Below are 22,251 nucleotides of genomic sequence, written 5' to 3'. Positions count from 1 at the left end.
ACTAGTATAGAACCAAGGGGCCATCCCAGTAATGTCATTAGGTAACTAGTATAGAACCAAGGGGCCATCCCTGTACTGTCATTAGGTAACTAGTATAGAACCAAGGGGCCATCCCTGTACTGTTATTAGGTAACTAATATAGAACCAAGGGGCCATCCCTGTAATGTCATTAGGTAACTAGTATAGAACCAAGGGGCCCTCCCTGTACTGTTATTAGGTAACTAGTATAGAACCAAGGGGCCATCCCAGTAATGTCATTAGGTAACTAGTATAGAACCAAGGGGCCATCCCAGTAATGTCATTAGGTAACTAGTATAGAACCAAGGGGCCATCCCAGTAATGTCATTAGGTAACTAATATAGAACCAAGGGGCCATCCCTGTAATGTCATTAGGTAACTAGTATAGAACCAAGGGGCCCTCCCTGTACTGTTATTAGGTAACTAGTATAGAACCAAGGGGCCATCCCAGTAATGTCATTAGGTAACTAGTATAGAACCAAGGGGCCATCCCAGTAATGTCATTAGGTAACTAGTATAGAACCAAGGGGCCATCCCAGTAATGTCATTAGGTAACTAATATAGAACCAAGGGGCCATCCCTGTAATGTCATTAGGTAACTAGTATAGAACCAAGGGGCCATCCCTGTAATGTCATTAGGTAACTAGTCCATCCCAGTAATGTCATTAGGTAACTAGTATAGAACCAAGGGGCCATCCCTGTAATGTCATTAGGTTACTAGTCCATCCCAGTAATGTCATTAGGTAACTAGTATAGAACCAAGGGGCCATCCCTGTAATGTCATTAGGTAACTAGTATAGAACCAAGGGGCCCTCCCTGTACTGTTATTAGGTAACTAGTATAGAACCAAGGGGCCATCCCTGTAATGTCATTAGGTAACTAGTATAGAACCAAGGGGCCATCCCTGTAATGTCATTAGGTAACTAGTCCATCCCAGTAATGTCATTAGGTAACTAGTATAGAACCAAGGGGCCATCCCTGTAATGTCATTAGGTAACTAGTCCATCCCAGTAATGTCATTAGGTAACTAGTATAGAACCAAGGGGCCATCCCTGTAATGTCATTAGGTAACTACTATAGAACCAAGGGGCCATCCCTGTAATGTCATTAGGTAACTACTCCATCCCTGTACTGTCATTAGGTAACTACTCCATCCCTGTAATGTCATTAGGTAACTACTATAGAACCAAGGGGCCATCCCTGTAATGTCATTAGGTAACTACTCCATCCCTGTACTGTCATTAGGTAACTACTATAGAACCAAGGGGCCATCCCAGTAATGTCATTAGGTTACTACTCCATCCCAGTAATGTCATTAGGTAACTACTATAGAACCAAGGGGCCATCCCAGTAATGTCATTAGGTAACTACTCCATCCCTGTAATGTCATTAGGTAACTAGTATAGAACCAAGGGGCCATCCCTGTAATGTCATTAGGTAACTACTATAGAACCAAGGGGCCATCCCTGTAATGTCATTAGGTAACTAGTATAGAACCAAGGGGCCATCCCAGTAATGTCATTAGGTAACTACTATAGAACCAAGGGGCCATCCCTGTAATGTCATTAGGTAACTAGTATAGAACCAAGGGGCCATCCCTGTAATGTCATTAGGTAACTAGTATAGAACCAAGGGGCCATCCCTGTAATGTCATTAGGTAACTAGTATAGAACCAAGGGGCCATCCCTGTAATGTCATTAGGTAACTAGTATAGAACCAAGGGGCCATCCCAGTAATGTCATTAGGTAACTAGTATAGAACCAAGGGGCCATCCCTGTAATGTCATTAGGTAACTAGTCCATCCCAGTAATGTCATTAGGTAACTAGTATAGAACCAAGGGGCCATCCCTGTAATGTCATTAGGTAACTAGTCCATCCCAGTAATGTCATTAGGTAACTAGTATAGAACCAAGGGGCCATCCCTGTAATGTCATTAGGTAACTAGTATAGAACCAAGGGGCCATCCCTGTACTGTCATTAGGTAACTAGTATAGAACCAAGGGGCCATCCCAGTAATGTCATTAGGTAACTAGTATAGAACCAAGGGGCCATCCCTGTAATGTCATTAGGTAACTAGTCCATCCCAGTAATGTCATTAGGTAACTAGTATAGAACCAAGGGGCCATCCCTGTAATGTCATTAGGTAACTAGTCCATCCCAGTAATGTCATTAGGTAACTAGTATAGAACCAAGGGGCCATCCCTGTAATGTCATTAGGTAACTAGTATAGAACCAAGGGGCCATCCCTGTAATGTCATTAGGTAACTAGTATAGAACCAAGGGGCCATCCCTGTAATGTCATTAGGTAACTAGTATAGAACCAAGGGGCCATCCCAGTAATGTCATTAGGTAACTAGTATAGAACCAAGGGGCCATCCCAGTAATGTCATTAGGTAACTAGTATAGAACCAAGGGGCCATCCCTGTAATGTCATTAGGTAACTAATATAGAACCAAGGGGCCATCCCTGTACTGTCATTAGGTAACTAGTCCATCCCAGTAATGTCATTAGGTAACTAGTATAGAACCAAGGGGCCATCCCTGTAATGTCATTAGGTAACTAGTATAGAACCAAGGGGCCATCCCTGTAATGTCATTAGGTAACTAATATAGAACCAAGGGGCCATCCCAGTAATGTCATTAGGTAACTAGTCCATCCCTGTAATGTCATTAGGTAACTAGTATAGAACCAAGGGGCCATCCCGGTAATGTCATTAGGTAACTAGTATAGAACCAAGGGGCCATCCCTGTAATGTCATTAGGTAACTAGTATAGAACCAAGGGGCCATCCCTGTAATGTCATTAGGTAACTAGTATAGAACCAAGGGGCCATCCCTGTAATGTCATTAGGTAACTAGTATAGAACCAAGGGGCCATCCCTGTAATGTCATTAGGTAACTAGTATAGAACCAAGGGGCCATCCCTGTAATGTCATTAGGTAACTAGTATAGAACCAAGGGGCCATCCCAGTAATGTCATTAGGTAACTAATATAGAACCAAGGGGCCATCCCAGTAATGTCATTAGGTAACTAATATAGAACCAAGGGGCCATCCCAGTAATGTCATTAGGTAACTAGTCCATCCCAGTAATGTCATTAGGTAACTAGTCCATCCCAGTAATGTCATTAGGTAACTAGTATTGAACCATCCCAGTAATGTCATTAGGTAACTAGTATAGAACCATCCCAGTAATGTTATTAGGTAACTAGTATAGAACCATCCCAGTAATGTCATTAGGTAACTAGTATTGAACCATCCCAGTAATGTCATTAGGTAACTAGTATAGAACCATCCCAGTAATGTCATTAGGTAACTAGTATAGAACCATCCCAGTAATGTCATTAGGTAACTAGTATTAGAACTAGTATAGAACCATCCCAGTAATGTCATTAGGTAACTAGTATAGAACCATCCCAGTAATGTCATTAGGTAACTAGTATTAGAACTAGTATAGAACCATCCCAGTAATGTTATTAGGTAACTAGTATTAGAACTAGTATAGAACCATCCCAGTAATGTTATTAGGTAACTAGTATTAGAACTAGTATAGAACCATCCCAGTAATGTTATTAGGTAACTAGTATAGAACCATCCAAGTAATGTCATTAGGTAACTAGTATAGAACCATCCCAGTAATGTCATTAGGTAACTAGTATTAGAACTAGTATAGAACCATCCCAGTAATGTCATTAGGTAACTAGTATAGAACCATCCCAGTAATGTCATTAGGTAACTAGTATAGAACCATCCCAGTAATGTCATTAGGTAACTAGTATTAGAACTAGTATAGAACCATCCCAGTAATGTTATTAGGTAACTAGTATTAGAACTAGTATAGAACCATCCCAGTAATGTTATTAGGTAACTAGTATTAGAACTAGTATAGAACCATCCCAGTAATGTTATTAGGTAACTAGTATAGAACCCTCCCAGTAATGTCATTAGGTAACTAATATAGAACCATCCCAGTAATGTCATTAGGTAACTAGTATAGAACCATCCCAGTAATGTCATTAGGTTACTACTCCATCCCAGTAATGTTATTAGGTAACTAGTATAGAACCATCCCAGTAATGTCATTAGGTAACTAGTCCATCCCAGAAATGTCATTAGGTAACTAGTATAGAACCATCCCAGTAATGTTATTAGGTAACTAGTATTAGAACTAGTATAGAACCATCCCAGTAATGTCATTAGGTTACTAGTATTAGAACTAGTATAGAACCATCCCAGTAATGTTATTAGGTAACTAGTATAGAACCCTCCCAGTAATGTTATTAGGTAACTAGTATAGAATCATCCCAGTAATGTCATTAGGTAACTAGTATAGAACCATCCCAGTAATGTTATTAGGTAACTAGTATAGAACCCTCCCAGTAATGTCATTAGGTAACTAGTATAGAACCATCCCAGTAATGTCATTAGGTAACTAGTATAGAACCATCCCAGTAATGTCATTAGGTAACTAGTATAGAACCATCCCAGTAATGTCATTAGGTAACTAGTATTAGAACTAGTATAGAACCATCCCAGTAATGTTATTAGGTAACTAGTATAGAACCCTCCCAGTAATGTTATTAGGTAACTAGTATAGAATCATCCCAGTAATGTCATTAGGTAACTAGTATAGAACCATCCCAGTAATGTTATTAGGTAACTAGTATAGAACCCTCCCAGTAATGTCATTAGGTAACTAGTATAGAACCATCCCAGTAATGTCATTAGGTAACTAGTATAGAACCATCCCAGTAATGTCATTAGGTAACTAGTATTAGAACTAGTATAGAACCATCCCAGTACTGTTATTAGGTAACTAGTATAGAACCATCCCAGTAATGTTATTAGGTAACTAGTATAGAACCATCCCAGAAATGTTATTATGTAACTAGTATAGAACCATCCCAGTAATGTCATTAGGTAACTAGTATTAGAACTAGTATAGAACCATCCCAGTACTGTTATTAGGTAACTAGTATAGAACTATCCCAGTACTGTCATTAGGTAACTAGTATAGAACCATCCCAGTAATGTTATTAGGTAACTAGTATAGAACCATCCCAGTAATGTTATTAGGTAACTAGTATAGAACCATCCCAGTAATGTTATTAGGTAACTAGTATAGAATCATCCCAGTAATGTTATTAGGTAACTAGTATAGAACCATCCCAGTAATGTTATTAGGTAACTAGTATAGAACCATCCCAGTACTGTTATTAGGTAACTAGTATAGAACCATCCCAGTACTGTTATTAGGTAACTAGTATAGAACCATCCCAGTAATGTTATTAGGTAACTAGTATAGAATCATCCCAGTAATGTTATTAGGTAACTAGTATAGAACCATCCCAGTAATGTTATTAGGTAACTAGTATAGAACCATCCCAGTACTGTTATTAGGTAACTAGTATAGAACCATCCCAGTACTGTTATTGGGTAACTAGTATAGAACCATCCCAGTACTGTTATTAGGTAACTAGTATAGAACCATCCCAGTACTGTTATTAGGTAACTAGTATAGAACCATCCCAGTACTGTTATTAGGTAACTAGTATAGAACCATCCCAGTACTGTTATTAGGTAACTAGTATAGAACCATCCCAGTACTGTTATTAGGTAACTAGTATAGAACCATCCCAGTACTGTTATTAGGTAACTAGTATAGAACCATCCCAGTACTGTTATTAGGTAACTAGTATAGAACCATCCCAGTAATGTTATTAGGTAACTAGTATAGAATCATCCCAGTAATGTTATTAGGTAACTAGTATAGAACCATCCCAGTAATGTTATTAGGTAACTAGTATAGAACCATCCCAGTACTGTTATTAGGTAACTAGTATAGAACCATCCCAGTACTGTTATTAGGTAACTAGTATAGAACCATCCCAGTAATGTTATTAGGTAACTAGTATAGAATCATCCCAGTAATGTTATTAGGTAACTAGTATAGAACCATCCCAGTAATGTTATTAGGTAACTAGTATAGAACCATCCCAGTAATGTTATTAGGTAACTAGTATAGAATCATCCCAGTAATGTTATTAGGTAACTAGTATAGAATCATCCCAGTAATGTTATTAGGTAACTAGTATAGAACCATCCCAGTACTGTTATTAGGTAACTAGTATAGAATCATCCCAGTAATGTTATTAGGTAACTAGTATAGAATCATCCCAGTAATGTTATTAGGTAACTAGTATAGAATCATCCCAGTAATGTTATTAGGTAACTAGTATAGAACCATCCCAGTACTGTTATTAGGTAACTAGTATAGAACCATCCCAGTAATGTTATTAGGTAACTAGTATAGAACCATCCCAGTAATGTTATTAGGTAACTAGTATAGAATCATCCCAGTAATGTTATTAGGTAACTAGTATAGAACCATCCCAGTACTGTTATTAGGTAACTAGTATAGAACCATCCCAGTAATGTTATTAGGTAACTAGTATAGAACCATCCCAGTAATGTCATTAGGTAACTAGTATAGAACCATCCCAGTACTGTTATTAGGTAACTAGTATAGAACCATCCCAGTAATGTCATTAGGTAACTAGTATAGAACCATCCCAGTACTGTTATTAGGTAACTAGTATAGAACCATCCCAGTAATGTTATTAGGTAACTAGTATAGAATCATCCCAGTAATGTTATTAGGTAACTAGTATAGAACCATCCCAGTAATGTTATTAGGTAACTAGTATAGAATCATCCCAGTAATGTTATTAGGTAACTAGTATAGAACCATCCCAGTACTGTTATTAGGTAACTACTATAGAACCATCCCAGTACTGTTATTAGGTAACTAGTATAGAACCATCCCAGTAATGTCATTAGGTAACTAGTATAGAACCATCCCAGTAATGTTATTAGGTAACTAGTATAGAACCATCCCAGTAATGTCATTAGGTAACTAGTATAGAACCATCCCAGTACTGTTATTAGGTAACTAGTATAGAACCATCCCAGTAATGTTATTAGGTAACTAGTATAGAACCATCCCAGTACTGTTATTAGGTAACTAGTATAGAACCATCCCAGTACTGTTATTAGGTAACTAGTATAGAACCATCCCAGTACTGTTATTAGGTAACTAGTATAGAACCATCCCAGTAATGTTATTAGGTAACTAGTATAGAACCATCCCAGTACTGTTATTAGGTAACTAGTATAGAACCATCCCAGTACTGTTATTAGGTAACTAGTATAGAACCATCCCAGTACTGTTATTAGGTAACTAGTATAGAACCATCCCAGTACTGTTATTAGGTAACTACTATAGAACCATCCCAGTACTGTTATTAGGTAACTAGTATAGAACCATCCCAGTAATGTTATTAGGTAACTAGTATAGAACCATCCCAGTAATGTTATTAGGTAACTAATATAGAACCATCCCAGTAATGTCATTAGGTAACTAGTATAGAACCATCCCAGTAATGTCATTAGGTAACTAGTATAGAACCATCCCAGTAATGTCATTAGGTAACTAGTATTAGAACTAGTATAGAACCATCCCAGTACTGTTATTAGGTAACTAGTATAGAACCATCCCAGTAATGTTATTAGGTAACTAGTATAGAACCATCCCAGTACTGTTATTAGGTAACTAGTATAGAATCATCCCAGTAATGTCATTAGGTAACTAGTATAGAATCATCCCAGTACTGTTATTAGGTAACTAGTATAGAACCATCCCAGTAATGTCATTAGGTAACTAGTATAGAATCATCCCAGTACTGTTATTAGGTAACTAGTATAGAACCATCCCAGTAATGTTATTAGGTAACTAGTATAGAACCATCCCAGTAATGTTATTAGGTAACTAGTATAGAACCATCCCAGTACTGTTATTAGGTAACTAGTATAGAACCATCCCAGTACTGTTATTAGGTAACTAGTATAGAACCATCCCAGTAATGTCATTAGGTAACTAGTATAGAACCATCCCAGTACTGTTATTAGGTAACTAGTATAGAACCATCCCAGTAATGTCATTAGATAGCTTAGTATAGCTCGGAGTCAGAAGGGCAAAGGATTGAAAAGCCGAGGTTATTTTCTATGAATGCAGAGCTATGATAGTCGAAATGTGTTATTTCACACTGCATGATAGCTAATGTACTAAAGCTATCGTCATATTGCTATCTTGTACCAGGCAGGGAAATTCACAGTAGCTATTGTCAATCGTGTAGTTAAGTGAACTAGCTAGCTACCTCGACGTTGTTAACATTAGCTACCCTTCTGGCCGACAACGTGAATATTGTCTTATTACAATATAACTATGAGAATTACAATGTATTTTGTTACGTTAGAGCTTGATATTCTAAAATGGATTAAATTGTTTTTTCCCCCCTCATCAATCTACACACAATACCCCATAATGACATCACAATACCCCATAATGACATCACAATACCCCATAATGACATCACAATACCCCATAATGACATCACAATACCCCATAATGACATCACAATACCCCATAATGACAAAACAAAAACAGATGTTTAGAAAATGTTGCAAATGTATAAAAAAAAAGTACTATTACATTTTACATAAGTATTCAGACCCTTTAATCAGTACTTTGTTGAAGCACCTTTGTGGGCGATTACAGCCTTCTTGGGTATGACGCTACAAGCTTGGCACACCTGTATTTGGGGAGGTTCTCCCATTCTTCTCTGCGGATCCTCTCAAGCTCTGCGTCAGGTATGTGGTATGGGCAGCGTCGCTGCACAGCTATTTTCAGGTCTCTGCAGAGATGTTCGATCGAGTTCACCTCCGTCTGAGGTCCTGACCACTATGGAGCAGGTTTTCGTCAAGGATGTCTCTGTACTTTGCGCCGTTCATCATTCCCTCGATCCTGACTAGTTTCTCAGTCCCTGCCGCTGAAAAACATCCGCATTGCATGATGCTGCCACCACCATTCTTCACCGTAGTGATGGTGCCACCACCATGCTTCACCGTAGGGATGGTGCCACCACCATGCTTCACCGTAGTGATGGTGCCACCATCATGCTTCACCGTAGTGATGGTGCCACCACCATGCTTCACCGTAGGGATGGTGCCACCACCATGCTTCACCGTAGGGATGGTGCCACCACCATGCTTCACCGTAGTGATGGTGCCACCACCATGCTTCACCGTAGGGATGGTGCCACCACCATGCTTCACCGTAGGGATGGTGCCACCACCATGCTTCACTGTAGGGATGGTGCCATAGGATTGTGTCGAGGAACCAGTCTCGGAGCTCTATTGACAATTCCTTCGACCTCTTGGCTTAGTTTTTGCTCTGACATGCACTGTCAACTGTGGGACCTTATACAGACAGGTGTGTGCCTTCCCAAATCATGTCCAATCAATTTAATTTACCACAGGTGGACTCAAAGTTGTAGAAACCTTTCAAGGATGATCAATGGAAACAGGATGCACCTGAGCTCAATTTCGAGTCTCATAACAATGGGTCTGAATACTTATGTAAATAGTTTTTACATTTTTTATACATTTGCAAAAAAAATAGAAAAATCTGTTTTTGCTTTCATTACCACAAAGTTATTTGAGTACTCGAACACTTTACTTTGTATTATTAACATTGACTGGATTGCTAAAGCTCGCAATATGCTATGGTAGCTACTAGCTAGCTGGCTAACGTTAGCTGGGCTCGATGGTATTATCCTTCCTGAACTTTGTTCTCCAGGTGAGACACACCCAGCATGTTAGCGTTAGCTAGCTAGCTACTTGAGTCAACACACTATGAGTAACGTTTACCCCTTTTCAATGTAACTAAACGCTAGCAAACGTATTAATGTTACCAAACACTGTTATTGCTAGCTGGATAACACAAACACTAGCTAGGTAACTAGCTATATGCCTAAACTATAGAAATCACGATGATGATAACTAGGGGGTCATGTATAGTGTCTATGCCAAAATTGTCATACATTCTTCTTCTCTACCACAGATTCCCATAAAGTCTCAGATTCCAGGATGGGGAAAAGGCTTACGAGAAAGAAACAGATGGAGATGGAATTAGACAGAGATGTCGATTTCTATTATTACTTGTCATGTTAAAAAGGGAAGAATAATAATATTACATTTTTCTAAATGAGCTATCTAGGCTACTCACTGTACTACAGGCTACAGATGTTTCTAAATGAGCTATCTAGACTACTCACTGTACTATAGGCTACAGATGTTTCTAAATGAGCTATCTAGGCTACTCACTGTACTACAGGCTACAGATGTTTCTAAATGAGCTATCTAGACTACTCACTGTACTACAGGCTACAGATGTTTCTAAATTAGTTATCTAGACTACTCACTGTACTACAGGCTACAGATGTTTCTAAATGAGCTATCTAGACTACTCACTGTACTACAGGCTACAGATGTTTCTAAATGAGCTATCTAGACTACTCACTGTACTACAGGCTACAGATGTTTCTAAATGAGCTATCTAGACTACTCACTGTACTACAGGCTACAGATGTTTCTAAATGAGTTATCTAGACTACTCACTGTACTACAGGCTACAGATGTTTCTAAATGAGCTATCTAGACTACTCACTGTACTATAAGCTACAGATGTTTCTAAATTAGCTATCTAGACTACTCACTGTACTACAGATGTTTCTAAATTAGTTATCTAGACTACTCACTGTACTACAGGCTACAGATGTTTCTAAATTAGTTATCTAGACTACTCACTGTACTATAAGCTACAGATGTTTCTAAATTAGCTATCTAGACTACTCACTGTACTATAGGCTACAGATGTTTCTAAATTAGTTATCTAGACTACTCACTGTACTACAGATGTTTCTAAATGAGCTATCTAGACTACTCACCGTACTACAGGCTACAGATGTTTCTAAATTAGCTATCTAGACTACTCACTGTACTATAGGCTACAGATGTTTCTAAATGAGCTATCTAGACTACTCACCGTACTACAGGCTACAGATGTTTCTAAATTAGCTATCTAGACTACTCACTGTACTATAGGCTACAGATGTTTCTAAATGAGCTATCTAGACTACTCACTGTACTACAGGCTACAGATGTTTCTAAATGAGCTATCTAGACTACTCACTGTACTACAGATGTTTCTAAATTAGTTATCTAGACTACTCACCGTACTACAGGCTACAGATGTTTCTAAATGAGCTATCTAGACTACTCACTGTACTACAGGCTACAGATGTTTCTAAATGAGCTATCTAGACTACTCACTGTACTACAGGCTACAGATGTTTCTAAATGAGCTATCTAGGCTACTCACTGTACTACAGGCTACAGATGTTTCTAAATTAGCTATCTAGGCTACTCACCGTACTATAGGCTACAGATGTTTCTAAATGAGCTATCTAGGCTACTCACTGTACTACAGGCTACAGATGTTTCTAAATGAGCTATCTAGACTACTCACTGTACTACAGGCTACAGATGTTTCTAAATGAGCTATCTAGGCTACTCACCGTACTATAGGCTACAGATGTTTCTAAATGAGCTATCTAGACTACTCACTGTACTACAGATGTTTCTAAATGAGCTAGACTACTCACTGTACTACAGGCTACAGGTGTTTCTAAATGAGCTATCTAGACCACTCACCGTACTATAGGCTACAGATTTGAGTCACCACTAAAATAGTTATTCATGTTATTGAGTAGGCCTACATCTTTGTTTAATCTAACAATAAAACAACTTATTATTTTGTAAGAAATGTAAAGGCTTTTTACAATAAATTTTACTGAAGTAGAAGCTCATCTTTTATTCTCATATTTATTGTCTGAAGTTGTCTTGATGTCCTTTGTATGTTTGATGACATGTTTGTACACACACAGAGCAGAAAACAACATTTCCCCATTGGGATGAAAAAAAGTAATTATCTTATCTTGTGATGAGGAAAGTATTGGCTGTAAGGGGTTAGAGAAAATGTATTTTCTCATTTTGATATTATTATTATTTGCCAGAATAAATGTCGTGAATAACTGCTTTACCAACTCCAGTCAGCAGATGGCGATGTGAGTCTTTCAGTTGATTTTTTGTTGTTGTACATAATCCAGTGGACGGGACTCTACCTAAAAACAAAATGGCTACTAAGTCAGCCACCTCGGTAGCTTACTAGCCAACAATAAACTGATGCATTGAAACTCCTTTGATAATTTGTATATTAATCTGTTTTTTAACACAATTTAAACGTAATATGCTTGTTAAATGTACTACATTGTTAAGAGGGATACTGAGCTAAGACTAGACTAGGCTAGTCACTAATGCTAGCTAGCATCCCTGACCATGAGCTCGCTAAACTACTCCCCCTCTGCTAAAGAAGCTCTGGGGCTGAACATTATCGTGGAAGAAGAGGAGGATATCACAGTGAAAGGAGAGAAAGAAGATTTCAGAATTAAAAAGGAGGATGTTACAGTGAAAGAAGAGAAAGGACCGTTTGGAGTGGAACACAAACACAATACACTAGAAAACATTCAGTATGGAAAACTGGAAAGTTAGTACACAAGTCACACGTTTCTTTGGCCCTGCATTGGGCCTTCTTCTGTCCTACTGTTCAGCAGCCTGATGGGCCTCTCTCTGTCCTACTGTTCAGCAGCCTGATGGGCCTCTCTCTGTCCTACTGTTCAGCAGCCTGATGGGCCTCTCTCTGTCCCACTGTTCAGCAGCCTGATGGGCCTCTCTCTGTCTTACTGTTCAGCAGCCTGATGGGCCCACATCTGTCCCACTGTTCAGCAGCCTGATGGGCCCTCATCTGTCCCACTGTTCAGCAGCCTGATGAGCCCTCATCTGTCTTACTGTTCAGCAGCCTGATGGGCACTCATCTGTCCCACTGTTCAGCAGCCTGATGGGCCCTCATCTGTCCCACTGTTCAGCAGCCTGATGGGCCCTCATCTGTCCTACTGTTCAGCAGCCTGATCGGCCCTCATCTGTCCCACTGTTCAGCAGCCTGATGGGCCCTCATCTGTCCTACTGTTCAGCAGCCTGATGGGCCCTCATCTGTCCTACTGTTCAGCAGCCAAATGGCTGCCAGATTGAAACTTGCACTGCTCCTATTCTTGCTGAACAGTGGGACCTTATATCTCCTTCAGTAGGTCAGCAGCTCAAAATCTAGGAAAAGGTTCTGTGTGGGGTCCTCTGATGTGCTTGGCCTTTGTCCCATGTATCATCGAGGTCCTGAAGCCCCCCGACACAGAGGAAGGGACGTTGTGTTGTTGAACTTGACATACAGGAAGTCCAGCACCCACAAGGTACTGCTGGGGGGTGTTAGTCACAGACAAGGTGAGGCTGAATGCAGTTAAAAGCAGAGAACAAGTCTAGGATGAGGATGTGCACATACCTAGACATAGATTCTTGGAGAATATAACTTATAAAAGTTAGTAGAAGAGAAGAAAGGATCAGATTTGACTCACCAAAGTAAATGCTGTAGTTTATTTTGAACAAATAAAGTAGATCTTCCCACTGGTATCTGTTACCAGGACAACCAGCAGAGTTATGTTTGTTGACAGGAAGATAGACTGGTATCTGTTACCAGGACAACCAGCAGAGCTCTGTTTGTTGACAGGAAGATAGACTGGTATATTTCCACCACGGTAGAACAGAGTTCTGTTAGTTATTCTACATTGTAGAATAATAGCAAAGACATCAAAACTATGAAATAACACGTGGAATCATGTAGTAACCTAAAAACTGTTAATCAAATGAAAATATCTTTTGAGATTCTTCAAAGTAGCCAGCCTTTGCCCTGATGACAGTTTTGCATTCTCTCAACCAGCTTCATGAGGTAGTCACCGGGAATGCTTTTCTTGAAGGAGTTCCCACGTGCTGAGCACTTCTTGGCTGCTTTTCCTTCACTCTGCGGTCCATACCATTTCAATTGGGTAAAGGTCGGGTCATCTAGTTCCGCTAGGCACAAACCAAATGGGATGGGCGTGTCACTGCAGAATACTGTGGTAGCCATGCTGGTTAAGTGTGCCTTGAATTGTAAATAAATCACAGTGTCACCAGCGAAGAACCCACACACCACCTCCATGCTTTACGGTGAGAACTACACATGCAGAGATCATCCTTTCACCTACTCTGCGTCTCACAGTGGTTGGAATCAAAAAAAAAAAACATTTGGACTGATCAGACCAAAGGACAGATTTCCATCGGTCAAATGTCCATTGCTCGTGTTTCTTGGCCCAAGCAAGTCTCTTCTTATTATTGGTGTCCTTTAGTAGTGGTTTATTTGCAGTGATCCATGCATGTCTCCTCTGAACAGTTGATGTTGAGATGTGTCTGTTACTTGAACTCTGTGAAACATGTATTTGGACTTCAATCGGAGGCTGGTAACTCTAATGAACTTATCCTCTGCAGTAGAGGTAACTCTAATGAACTTATCCTCTGCAGTAGAGGTAACTCTAATCAACTTATCCTCTGCAGTAGAGGTAACTCTAATGAACTTATCCTCTGCAGTAGAGGTAACTAATGAACTTATCCTCTGTAGTAGAGGTAACTCTTAACTTATCCTCTGCAGTAGAGGTAACTCTTAACTTATCCTCTGCAGTAGAGGTAACTCTAATGAACTTATCCTCTGCAGTAGAGGTAACTCTAATGAACTTATCCTCTGCAGTAGAGGTAACTCTAATGAACCTATCCTCTGCAGTAGAGGTAACTCTAATCAACTTATCCTCTGCAGTAGAGGTAACTCTAATTAACTTATCCTCTGCAATAGAGGTAACTCTAATGAACTTATCCTCTGCAGTAGAGATAACTCTAATGAACTTATCCTCTGCAGTAGAGGTAACTCTAATGAACTTATCCTCTGCAGTAGAGGTAACTCTTAACTTATCCTCTGCAGTAGAGGTAACTCTAATGAACTTATCCTCTGCAGTAGAGGTAACTCTAATCAACTTATCCTCTGCAATAGAGGTAACTCTAATCAACTTATCCTCTGCAGTAGAGGTAACTCTAATGACCTTATCCTCTGCAGTAGAGGTAACTCTAATGAACTTATCCTCTGCAGTAGAGGTAACTCTAATGAACTTATCCTCTGCAGTAGAGGTAACTCTTAACTTATCCTCTGCAGTAGAGGTAACTCTAATCAACTTATCCTCTGCAGTAGAGGTAACTCTAATCAACTTATCCTCTGCAGTAGAGGTAACTCTAATGAACTTATCCTCTGCAGTAGAGGTAACTCTTAACTTATCCTCTGCAGTAGAGGTACCTCTAATCAACTTATCCTCTGCAGTAGAGGTAACTCTAATGAACTTATCCTCTGCAGTAGAGGTAACTCTAATGACCTTATCCTCTGCAGTAGAGGTAACTCTAATGACCTTATCCTCTGCAGTAGAGGTGACTCTAATGACCTTATCCTCTGCAGTAGAGGTACCTCTTAACTTATCCTCTGCAGTAGAGGTAACTCTAATGAACTTATCCTCTGCAGTAGAGGTAACTCTTAACTTATCCTCTGCAGTAGAGGTAACTCTAATCAACTTATCCTCTGCAGTAGAGGTAACTCTAATGAACTTATCCTCTGCAGTAGAGGTAACTCTAATCAACTTATCCTCTGCAGTAGAGGTAACTCTAATCAACTTATCCTCTGCAGTAGAGGTAACTCTAATGACCTTATCCTCTGCAGTAGAGGTAACTCTAATGAACTTATCCTCTGCAGTAGAGGTAACTCTAATGAACTTATCCTCTGCAGTAGAGGTAACTCTAATGAACTTATCCTCTGCAGTAGAGGTAACTCTAATCAACTTATCCTCTGCAGTAGAGGTAACTCTTAACTTATCCTCTTGCAGTAGAGGTAACTCTAATGAACTTATCCTCTGCAGTAGAGGTAACTCTAATGAACTTATCCTCTGCAGTAGAGGTAACTCTAAACTTATCCTCTGCAGTAGAGGTAACTCTAATGAACTTATCCTCTGCAGTAGAGGTAACTCTAATCAACTTATCCTCTGCAGTAGAGGTAACTCTAATGAACTTATCCTCTGCAGTAGAGGTAACTCTAATGAACTTATCCTCTGCAGTAGAGGTAACTCTAATGAACTTATCCTCTGCAGTAGAGGTAACTCTTAACTTATCCTCTGCAGTAGAGGTAACTCTAATTAACTTATCCTCTGCAATAGAGGTAACTCTAATGAACTTATCCTCTGCAGTAGAGGTAACTCTAATTAACTTAGTTACTCTTCGGTCCTTTAAAAACCTGCTCTTTGTAAAATATTGTGTGCTATAGCCATCAATAGGGCTCTTTTCCTAAAAAGTTACATCCGTTTGGTGTTTTGCCACGATACTATCGTCCCTGGCCTGTTCCAACCTGTTGGGTGTTTTGCCACGATACTATCGTCCCTGGCCTGTTCCAACCCGTTGGGTGTTTTGCCACGATACTATCGTCCCTGGCCTATTCCAAACCGTTTGGTGTTTTGCCACGATACTATCGTCCCTGGCCTGTTCCAACCCGTTGGGTGTTTTGCCACGATACTATCGTCCCTGGCCTGTTCCAAACCGTTTGGTGTTTTGCCACGATACTATCGTCCCTGGCCTATTCCAAACCGTTTGGTGTTTTGCCACGATACTATCGTCCCTGGCCTATTCCAAACCGTTTGGTGTTTTGCCACGATACTATCGTCCCTGGCCTGTTCCAAACCGTTTGGTGTTTTGCCACGATACTATCGTCCCTGGCCTGTTCCAAACCGTTTGGTGTTTTGCCACGATACTATCGTCCCTGGCCTGTTCCAAACCGTTTGAAACATTCTGTGTTTGAGCTACAGACTCCTTTTGTCCCCCATTGGATTCGTCCGTTTCTTCTGCGTCTGCCGATACCAACCATTAATCTGTGTGATTAATGATACCGAATCAAATCAAATGTTATTGGTCACATACACAGGGTTAGCAGATGTTATTGGTCACAGACACAGGGTTAGCAGATGTTATTGGTCACAGACACAGGGTTAGCAGATGTTATTGGTCACATACACATGGTTAACAGATGTTATTGGTCACATACACATGGTTAGCAGATGTTATTGGTCACATACACAGGGTTAGCAGATGTTATTGGTCACATACACAGGGTTAGCAGATGTTATTGGTCACATACACAGGGTTAGCAGATGTTATTGGTCACATACACAGGGTTAGCAGATGTTATTGGTCACATACACAGGATTAGCAGATGTTATTGGTCACATACACAGGGTTAGCAGATGTTATTGGTCACATACACAGGGTTAGCAGATGTTATTGGTCACATACACAGGGTTAGCAGATGTTATTGGTCACATACACAGGGTTAGCAGATGTTATTGGTCACATACACAGGGTTAGCAGATGTTATTGGTCACATACACAGGGTTAGCAGATGTTATTTTGATTGTAGCGAAATGCTGGTGCTTCTAGTTCCGACAGTGCGGAAATATCTAACATGTAATCTAACAATTCCACAATAACTACCTAATACGCACAAATATAAGTAAAGAAATGGAATAAGAATAAATACATATAAATATACGGATGAGCAATGACAGAGCAGCAAGATGCAATAGATGGTATAAAATACAGTATATACATATGAGATGAGTAATGCAAGATATGTAAAAAAATATAAAGTGGCATTATTAAAGTGACTAGTGATTAATTTATTAAATTGGTCAATGATTTCAAGTCTGTATGTAGGCAGCAGCCTCTCTGTTAGTGATGGCTGTTTAACAGTCTGATGGCCTTGAGATGGAAGCTGTTTTTCAGTCTCTCGGTCCCAGCTTTGATGCACCCGTACTGACCTGTGAAAAAACACATGTTTTAAACCCTGGTAACGCCACTTGTCTTCGCTGTATCAACATGACTAGCAACACGACTAGCAACATGACTAGCAACATGACTAGCAACATGACTAGCAACATGACTAGCAACATGACTATCGACATGACTAGCAACACGACTATCGACATGACTAGCAACACGACTATCGACACGACTAGCAACACGTCTATCGACACGACTAGCGACACGACTATCGACATGACTAGCATCATGACTATCGACATGACTAGCATAATGACTAGCAACATGACTAGCATCATGACTATCAACATGACTATCAACATGACTATCAACATGACTATCAACATGACAACATGACTAGCATCATGACTAGCAACATGACTATCAACATGATTAGCAACATGACAAACAACATGACTAGCAACATGACTAGCATCATGACTAGCAACATGACAAACAACATGACTAGCAACATGACTAGCAACATGACTATCAACATGACTATCAACCTGACTATCAACATGACTATCAACATGACTATCAACATGACTATCAACATGACAAACATGACTATCAACATGACTAGCAACATGACTAGCACACGACTAGCAACATGACTAGCACATGACTAGCACATGACTAGCAACATGACTAGCACATGACTAGCACATGACTAGCAACATGACTATCAACATGACTATCAACATGACTATCACATGAAGCGTTTTCAACTGTCAAGTGTACACAAAGAAGGATGTATATGCATCCATACAACTGTCTCTTTCAACCTGCTCATAAATGTCATTTTATTTGTTATTATGGAAATGTTCTGAAAACTGTTTATCATGTGGCGGTTTCATTCAGGTCTCTGTTTAACGAAATACTCTGTCTTTGACAGGAGAGAGACCAGACTCTCCCTCTGACATGAGTCCTTCAGAGGAAACAGACCCAGGGAAGAGGCCTTCAGGTGAACCAGACCCAGGGAGGAGACCTTCAGTGGAACCAGACCCAGGGAGGAGACCTTCAGGGGAACCAGACTTGGGGAAGAGTCATTCAGGGGAACCAGACCTAGAGACTGCCAAACCAGTAGGACGGCACTGCTGCTCCCACTGTGGAAGGAAATTTACCAAGTTACACAACCTAAAAGAGCACGAGAGGACACACACAGGAGAAAAGCCTTTCCAATGTTCCCAGTGTGGAAAGAGTTTTAGCCGGTTAGACAGCCTGAAAATGCATGAAAGAATTCACTCTGGAGAGAAGCCTTACCAATGCTCCTATTGTGTAATGAGTTTTTCACGATCACAGGCCCTCAAAAGGCATGAGAGGACACACACAGGAGAAAAGCCTTTTCAATGCTCCCAGTGTGGAAATAGTTTTACCCTGTTGGCACACCTGAAATCTCATGAGAGGACGCACACAGGAGAAAAGCCTTTCCAATGTTCCCAGTGTGGAAAGAGTTTTACCCGGTTAAGGACCCTAATTAGGCACCAAGGAATACACAAAGAAGGAAGGAAGACCTTCCATTGCTCTCAGTGTGGAAAGAGTTTTACTGAGTTATGGGGCGTGAAAATACACGAGAGAATTCACTCTACACACAGAGGAGAAAGGCCTTTCCAATGCTCCCAATGTGGAAAGCGTTTTACCCAGTTAGGGAACCTGAATTTACATAAGATAATTCACTCTGGAGATAAGCCTTACCACTGCTCTCAGTGTGGAAAGAGCTTTATTCGGTCATGCCATCTCAAAGAGCATGAGAAAACACACACAGGAGAAAAGCCCTTCCAATGTTCCCAGTGTGGGAAGAGTTTTGCCCGGTTATGGAACCTAAAAGAGCACGAGAGGATACACACAGGAGAGAAGCCCTACCACTGCTCTCATTGTGGAAAGACCTTTTCCCGATTAAGGGAACTGAAATCCCATTACATTTCACACACTCTTATCCAGGGAGAATAACGATTGTTGAATTCACCTTAAAGGTAGCTAGCTAGGTGAGACAGCCACACATCACAGGCATAGTAAGTACATTTTCCCTTCATTAAATAGTTCTCAGTGAAGTCAGTGCTAGTAGGAAAAGACACGTTCAGGTCAGATTTATTGAAGATACTCTTTGAAGAGGGTCATCGTGGTTTTCAAGGTTCGTTGCACATGAGAGAATAAAGAAGCTATTTTCTGTCTCTTTTTTTACTGAGAATTTGTGTTTATGCCGCATGAAATCAAATTGTATGAATGAAATCATACAACAAAATGGCTACTTTTGTTTTAAAATGTTCTAATGTGCATTTTATTTCAATTAATAACAATTATTGTAATTCCAAGATGGTGTAGTAGTGGTGCAGACGTGGTTTGTCGTCCCCTCGTTTACTTTTGTATTCTGTCTTTTTTGTATATATATATATATATACACATTTATTTTCAATATTTTTTAAATTTTTAAATTAAATATACCTTCCGGCAACCCGCCTCACCCAATGTCATACGGATCCGCTATTTTTTAGACCTTATAGCTAGAACCCCCCATCAGAACCTAGCCATCAGAAGCTAACCAGTTAATTAGCTACTAGCTATTTAGTCATTGTTAGCGGCCTTTACCTTCTGCACAGACACCAGTTGTTTTTTTTGCCTGGATAATACTTGCCAGCCTGCCAGTATTGGACTGTTTACTCCACTACAATACCGTATTCCTGCCGTAAACCCTGGACCATTACTCCTGATCATCACAGCTAGCTAGCTGCCACAGAGTGACCCAGCCCGAAGCTAGCCCTGAGCCAGGCCCACCTCCCGGCCTACTCTGTGATCACTCGGCTACTCAGCCGATGACTCTACCCCAACACAGCTACAATCCACTACTCCACCGGATCCATACCGTAAGTTCTGGACCTTTGCATCGGATCATCGCTGCTAGCTAGCTGCTACGATTGGCTATAGTGGCTAACGCCCCTGCCCCGAAACTAGCACCAGTTAGCCGCAAGCCAGGCACATCTCCCGACTAGCAAACTTCTTTCGCCATCTGGCCCAGACTCTTTGTCGACACGGCGCCCCGCCGTACCATCCATCGACTGGTCTGCCGACGTAACTCCATCCGCTGTGCCCTCAACCGGCCTTTGCCGGATGTTGGAGCAAACGCTTCTACCTACCCCGGCCTGCTAACTTTAAACGCCATGTCTCCCGCGTGCTAGCGTAGTAACGACTACCCCGCGGCTTCCCTGTTCCATCTATTGCTGTTCACTGGACCCTATGATCACTTGGCCACATAGCTGATGACTGCTGGGCTGTTCATTAATCACGGTACTCCATTTTGTTTACTTTTTGTTTATCTGTCGTCCCCAGCCTCGAACTCAGGCCCTGTGTGTAGTTAACTGACCCTCTCTGGCCATTCATCGCCATTTTACCTGTTGTTGTCTTAGCTGATTAGCTGTTGTTGTCTTACATGCTGACCAGATCGGACACGTCGCGTGCACGAGCGTCGCAAAACAAATTTAGAAATCCATGTTATTCAATTATTGCACCCGCACACGCTCACGACGCCAAGGGCTGAATTAGAACTCCTTTCTATTTCTGACGCAGATCAGATTGGTTTATAGAAGCAGGTACCCACGTTCCATCTCCTCATTGGTTATACCCACGTGGGTGATCGAAAGATTAACTGTTTTGCCGGTCGTCGTGGTAATATGAAAGTGTAGATGGACCACCATATAAGTTCAAAGATGGAAAAAGCCTGGAAGGAGGAGAGGTGACTAGAAACGATTCGGATGGCCGTTTTATGTGTGGATTAATTGTCGGAATAGATGACCTTGTGCATTTCAGGTAAAATAACAACTCAATGTTTATATCCCAGGACAATTTAGCTAGCAAGTGCAAACTTGTGTTCCCAAATTAATGTCATGTGTGTCGTGATCGCGTTTGGTGTAGGGGGGACAAAATATATGTACGATGGTGCACGCGCGCAGCCGGTTTGGGTTCCGTGTTACCCGTTGTTGTCTCAGCTAGCTCTCCCAATCAACACCTGTGATTGCTTCATGCCTCGCTTTATGTCTCTCTCAAATTTCAATATGCCTTGTACACTGTTGTTTAGGATAGTTATCATTGTTTTAGTTTACTGCGGAGCCCCTAGTTCCACTCAACATGCCTCAGATACCTCCTTTGTCCCACCTCCCACACATGCGGTGACCTCACCCAGCATAACTAGCCCGTACAGTAAACTTGGTGTCTGGGTTTACCTCCACTGTACCCGCACCCCACCATACTGTACATATGTACATCTGTACATGATGTCCTGAATCTATTCTACCACGCCCAGAAATCTGCTCCTTTTATTCTCTGTCCCCAACGCACTAGACGACCAGTTCTTATAGCCTTTAGCCGTACCCTCATCCTACTCCTCCTCTGTTCCTCGGGTGATGTGGAGGCTAACCCAGGCCTTGCGTGTCCCCAGGCACTCTCATTTGTTGACTTCTGTAACCGAAA

General features: G+C 40.7%; 1 protein-coding gene across 1 annotated transcript; it reads left to right on the top strand.

The window, feature by feature from the left end:
- Positions 1–18,164: 18,164 nt before the first annotated feature.
- LOC118948167 (zinc finger protein 2-like) lies at positions 18,165–19,961 on the top strand. Its single transcript, XM_036973148.1, has 2 exons — positions 18,165–18,372; positions 18,686–19,961. The coding sequence occupies exons 1-2, from the start codon at positions 18,165–18,167 to the stop codon at positions 19,738–19,740; spliced, it is 1,263 nt and encodes a 420-aa protein (XP_036829043.1). The 3' UTR covers positions 19,741–19,961.
- Positions 19,962–22,251: the final 2,290 nt, after the last annotated feature.

This window comes from Oncorhynchus mykiss, unplaced genomic scaffold (genome assembly GCF_013265735.2).
Source record: "Oncorhynchus mykiss isolate Arlee unplaced genomic scaffold, USDA_OmykA_1.1 un_scaffold_223, whole genome shotgun sequence".
Lineage (NCBI taxonomy): Eukaryota > Metazoa > Chordata > Actinopteri > Salmoniformes > Salmonidae > Oncorhynchus > Oncorhynchus mykiss.
This window is presented reverse-complemented; position numbering and strand designations above follow the sequence as displayed.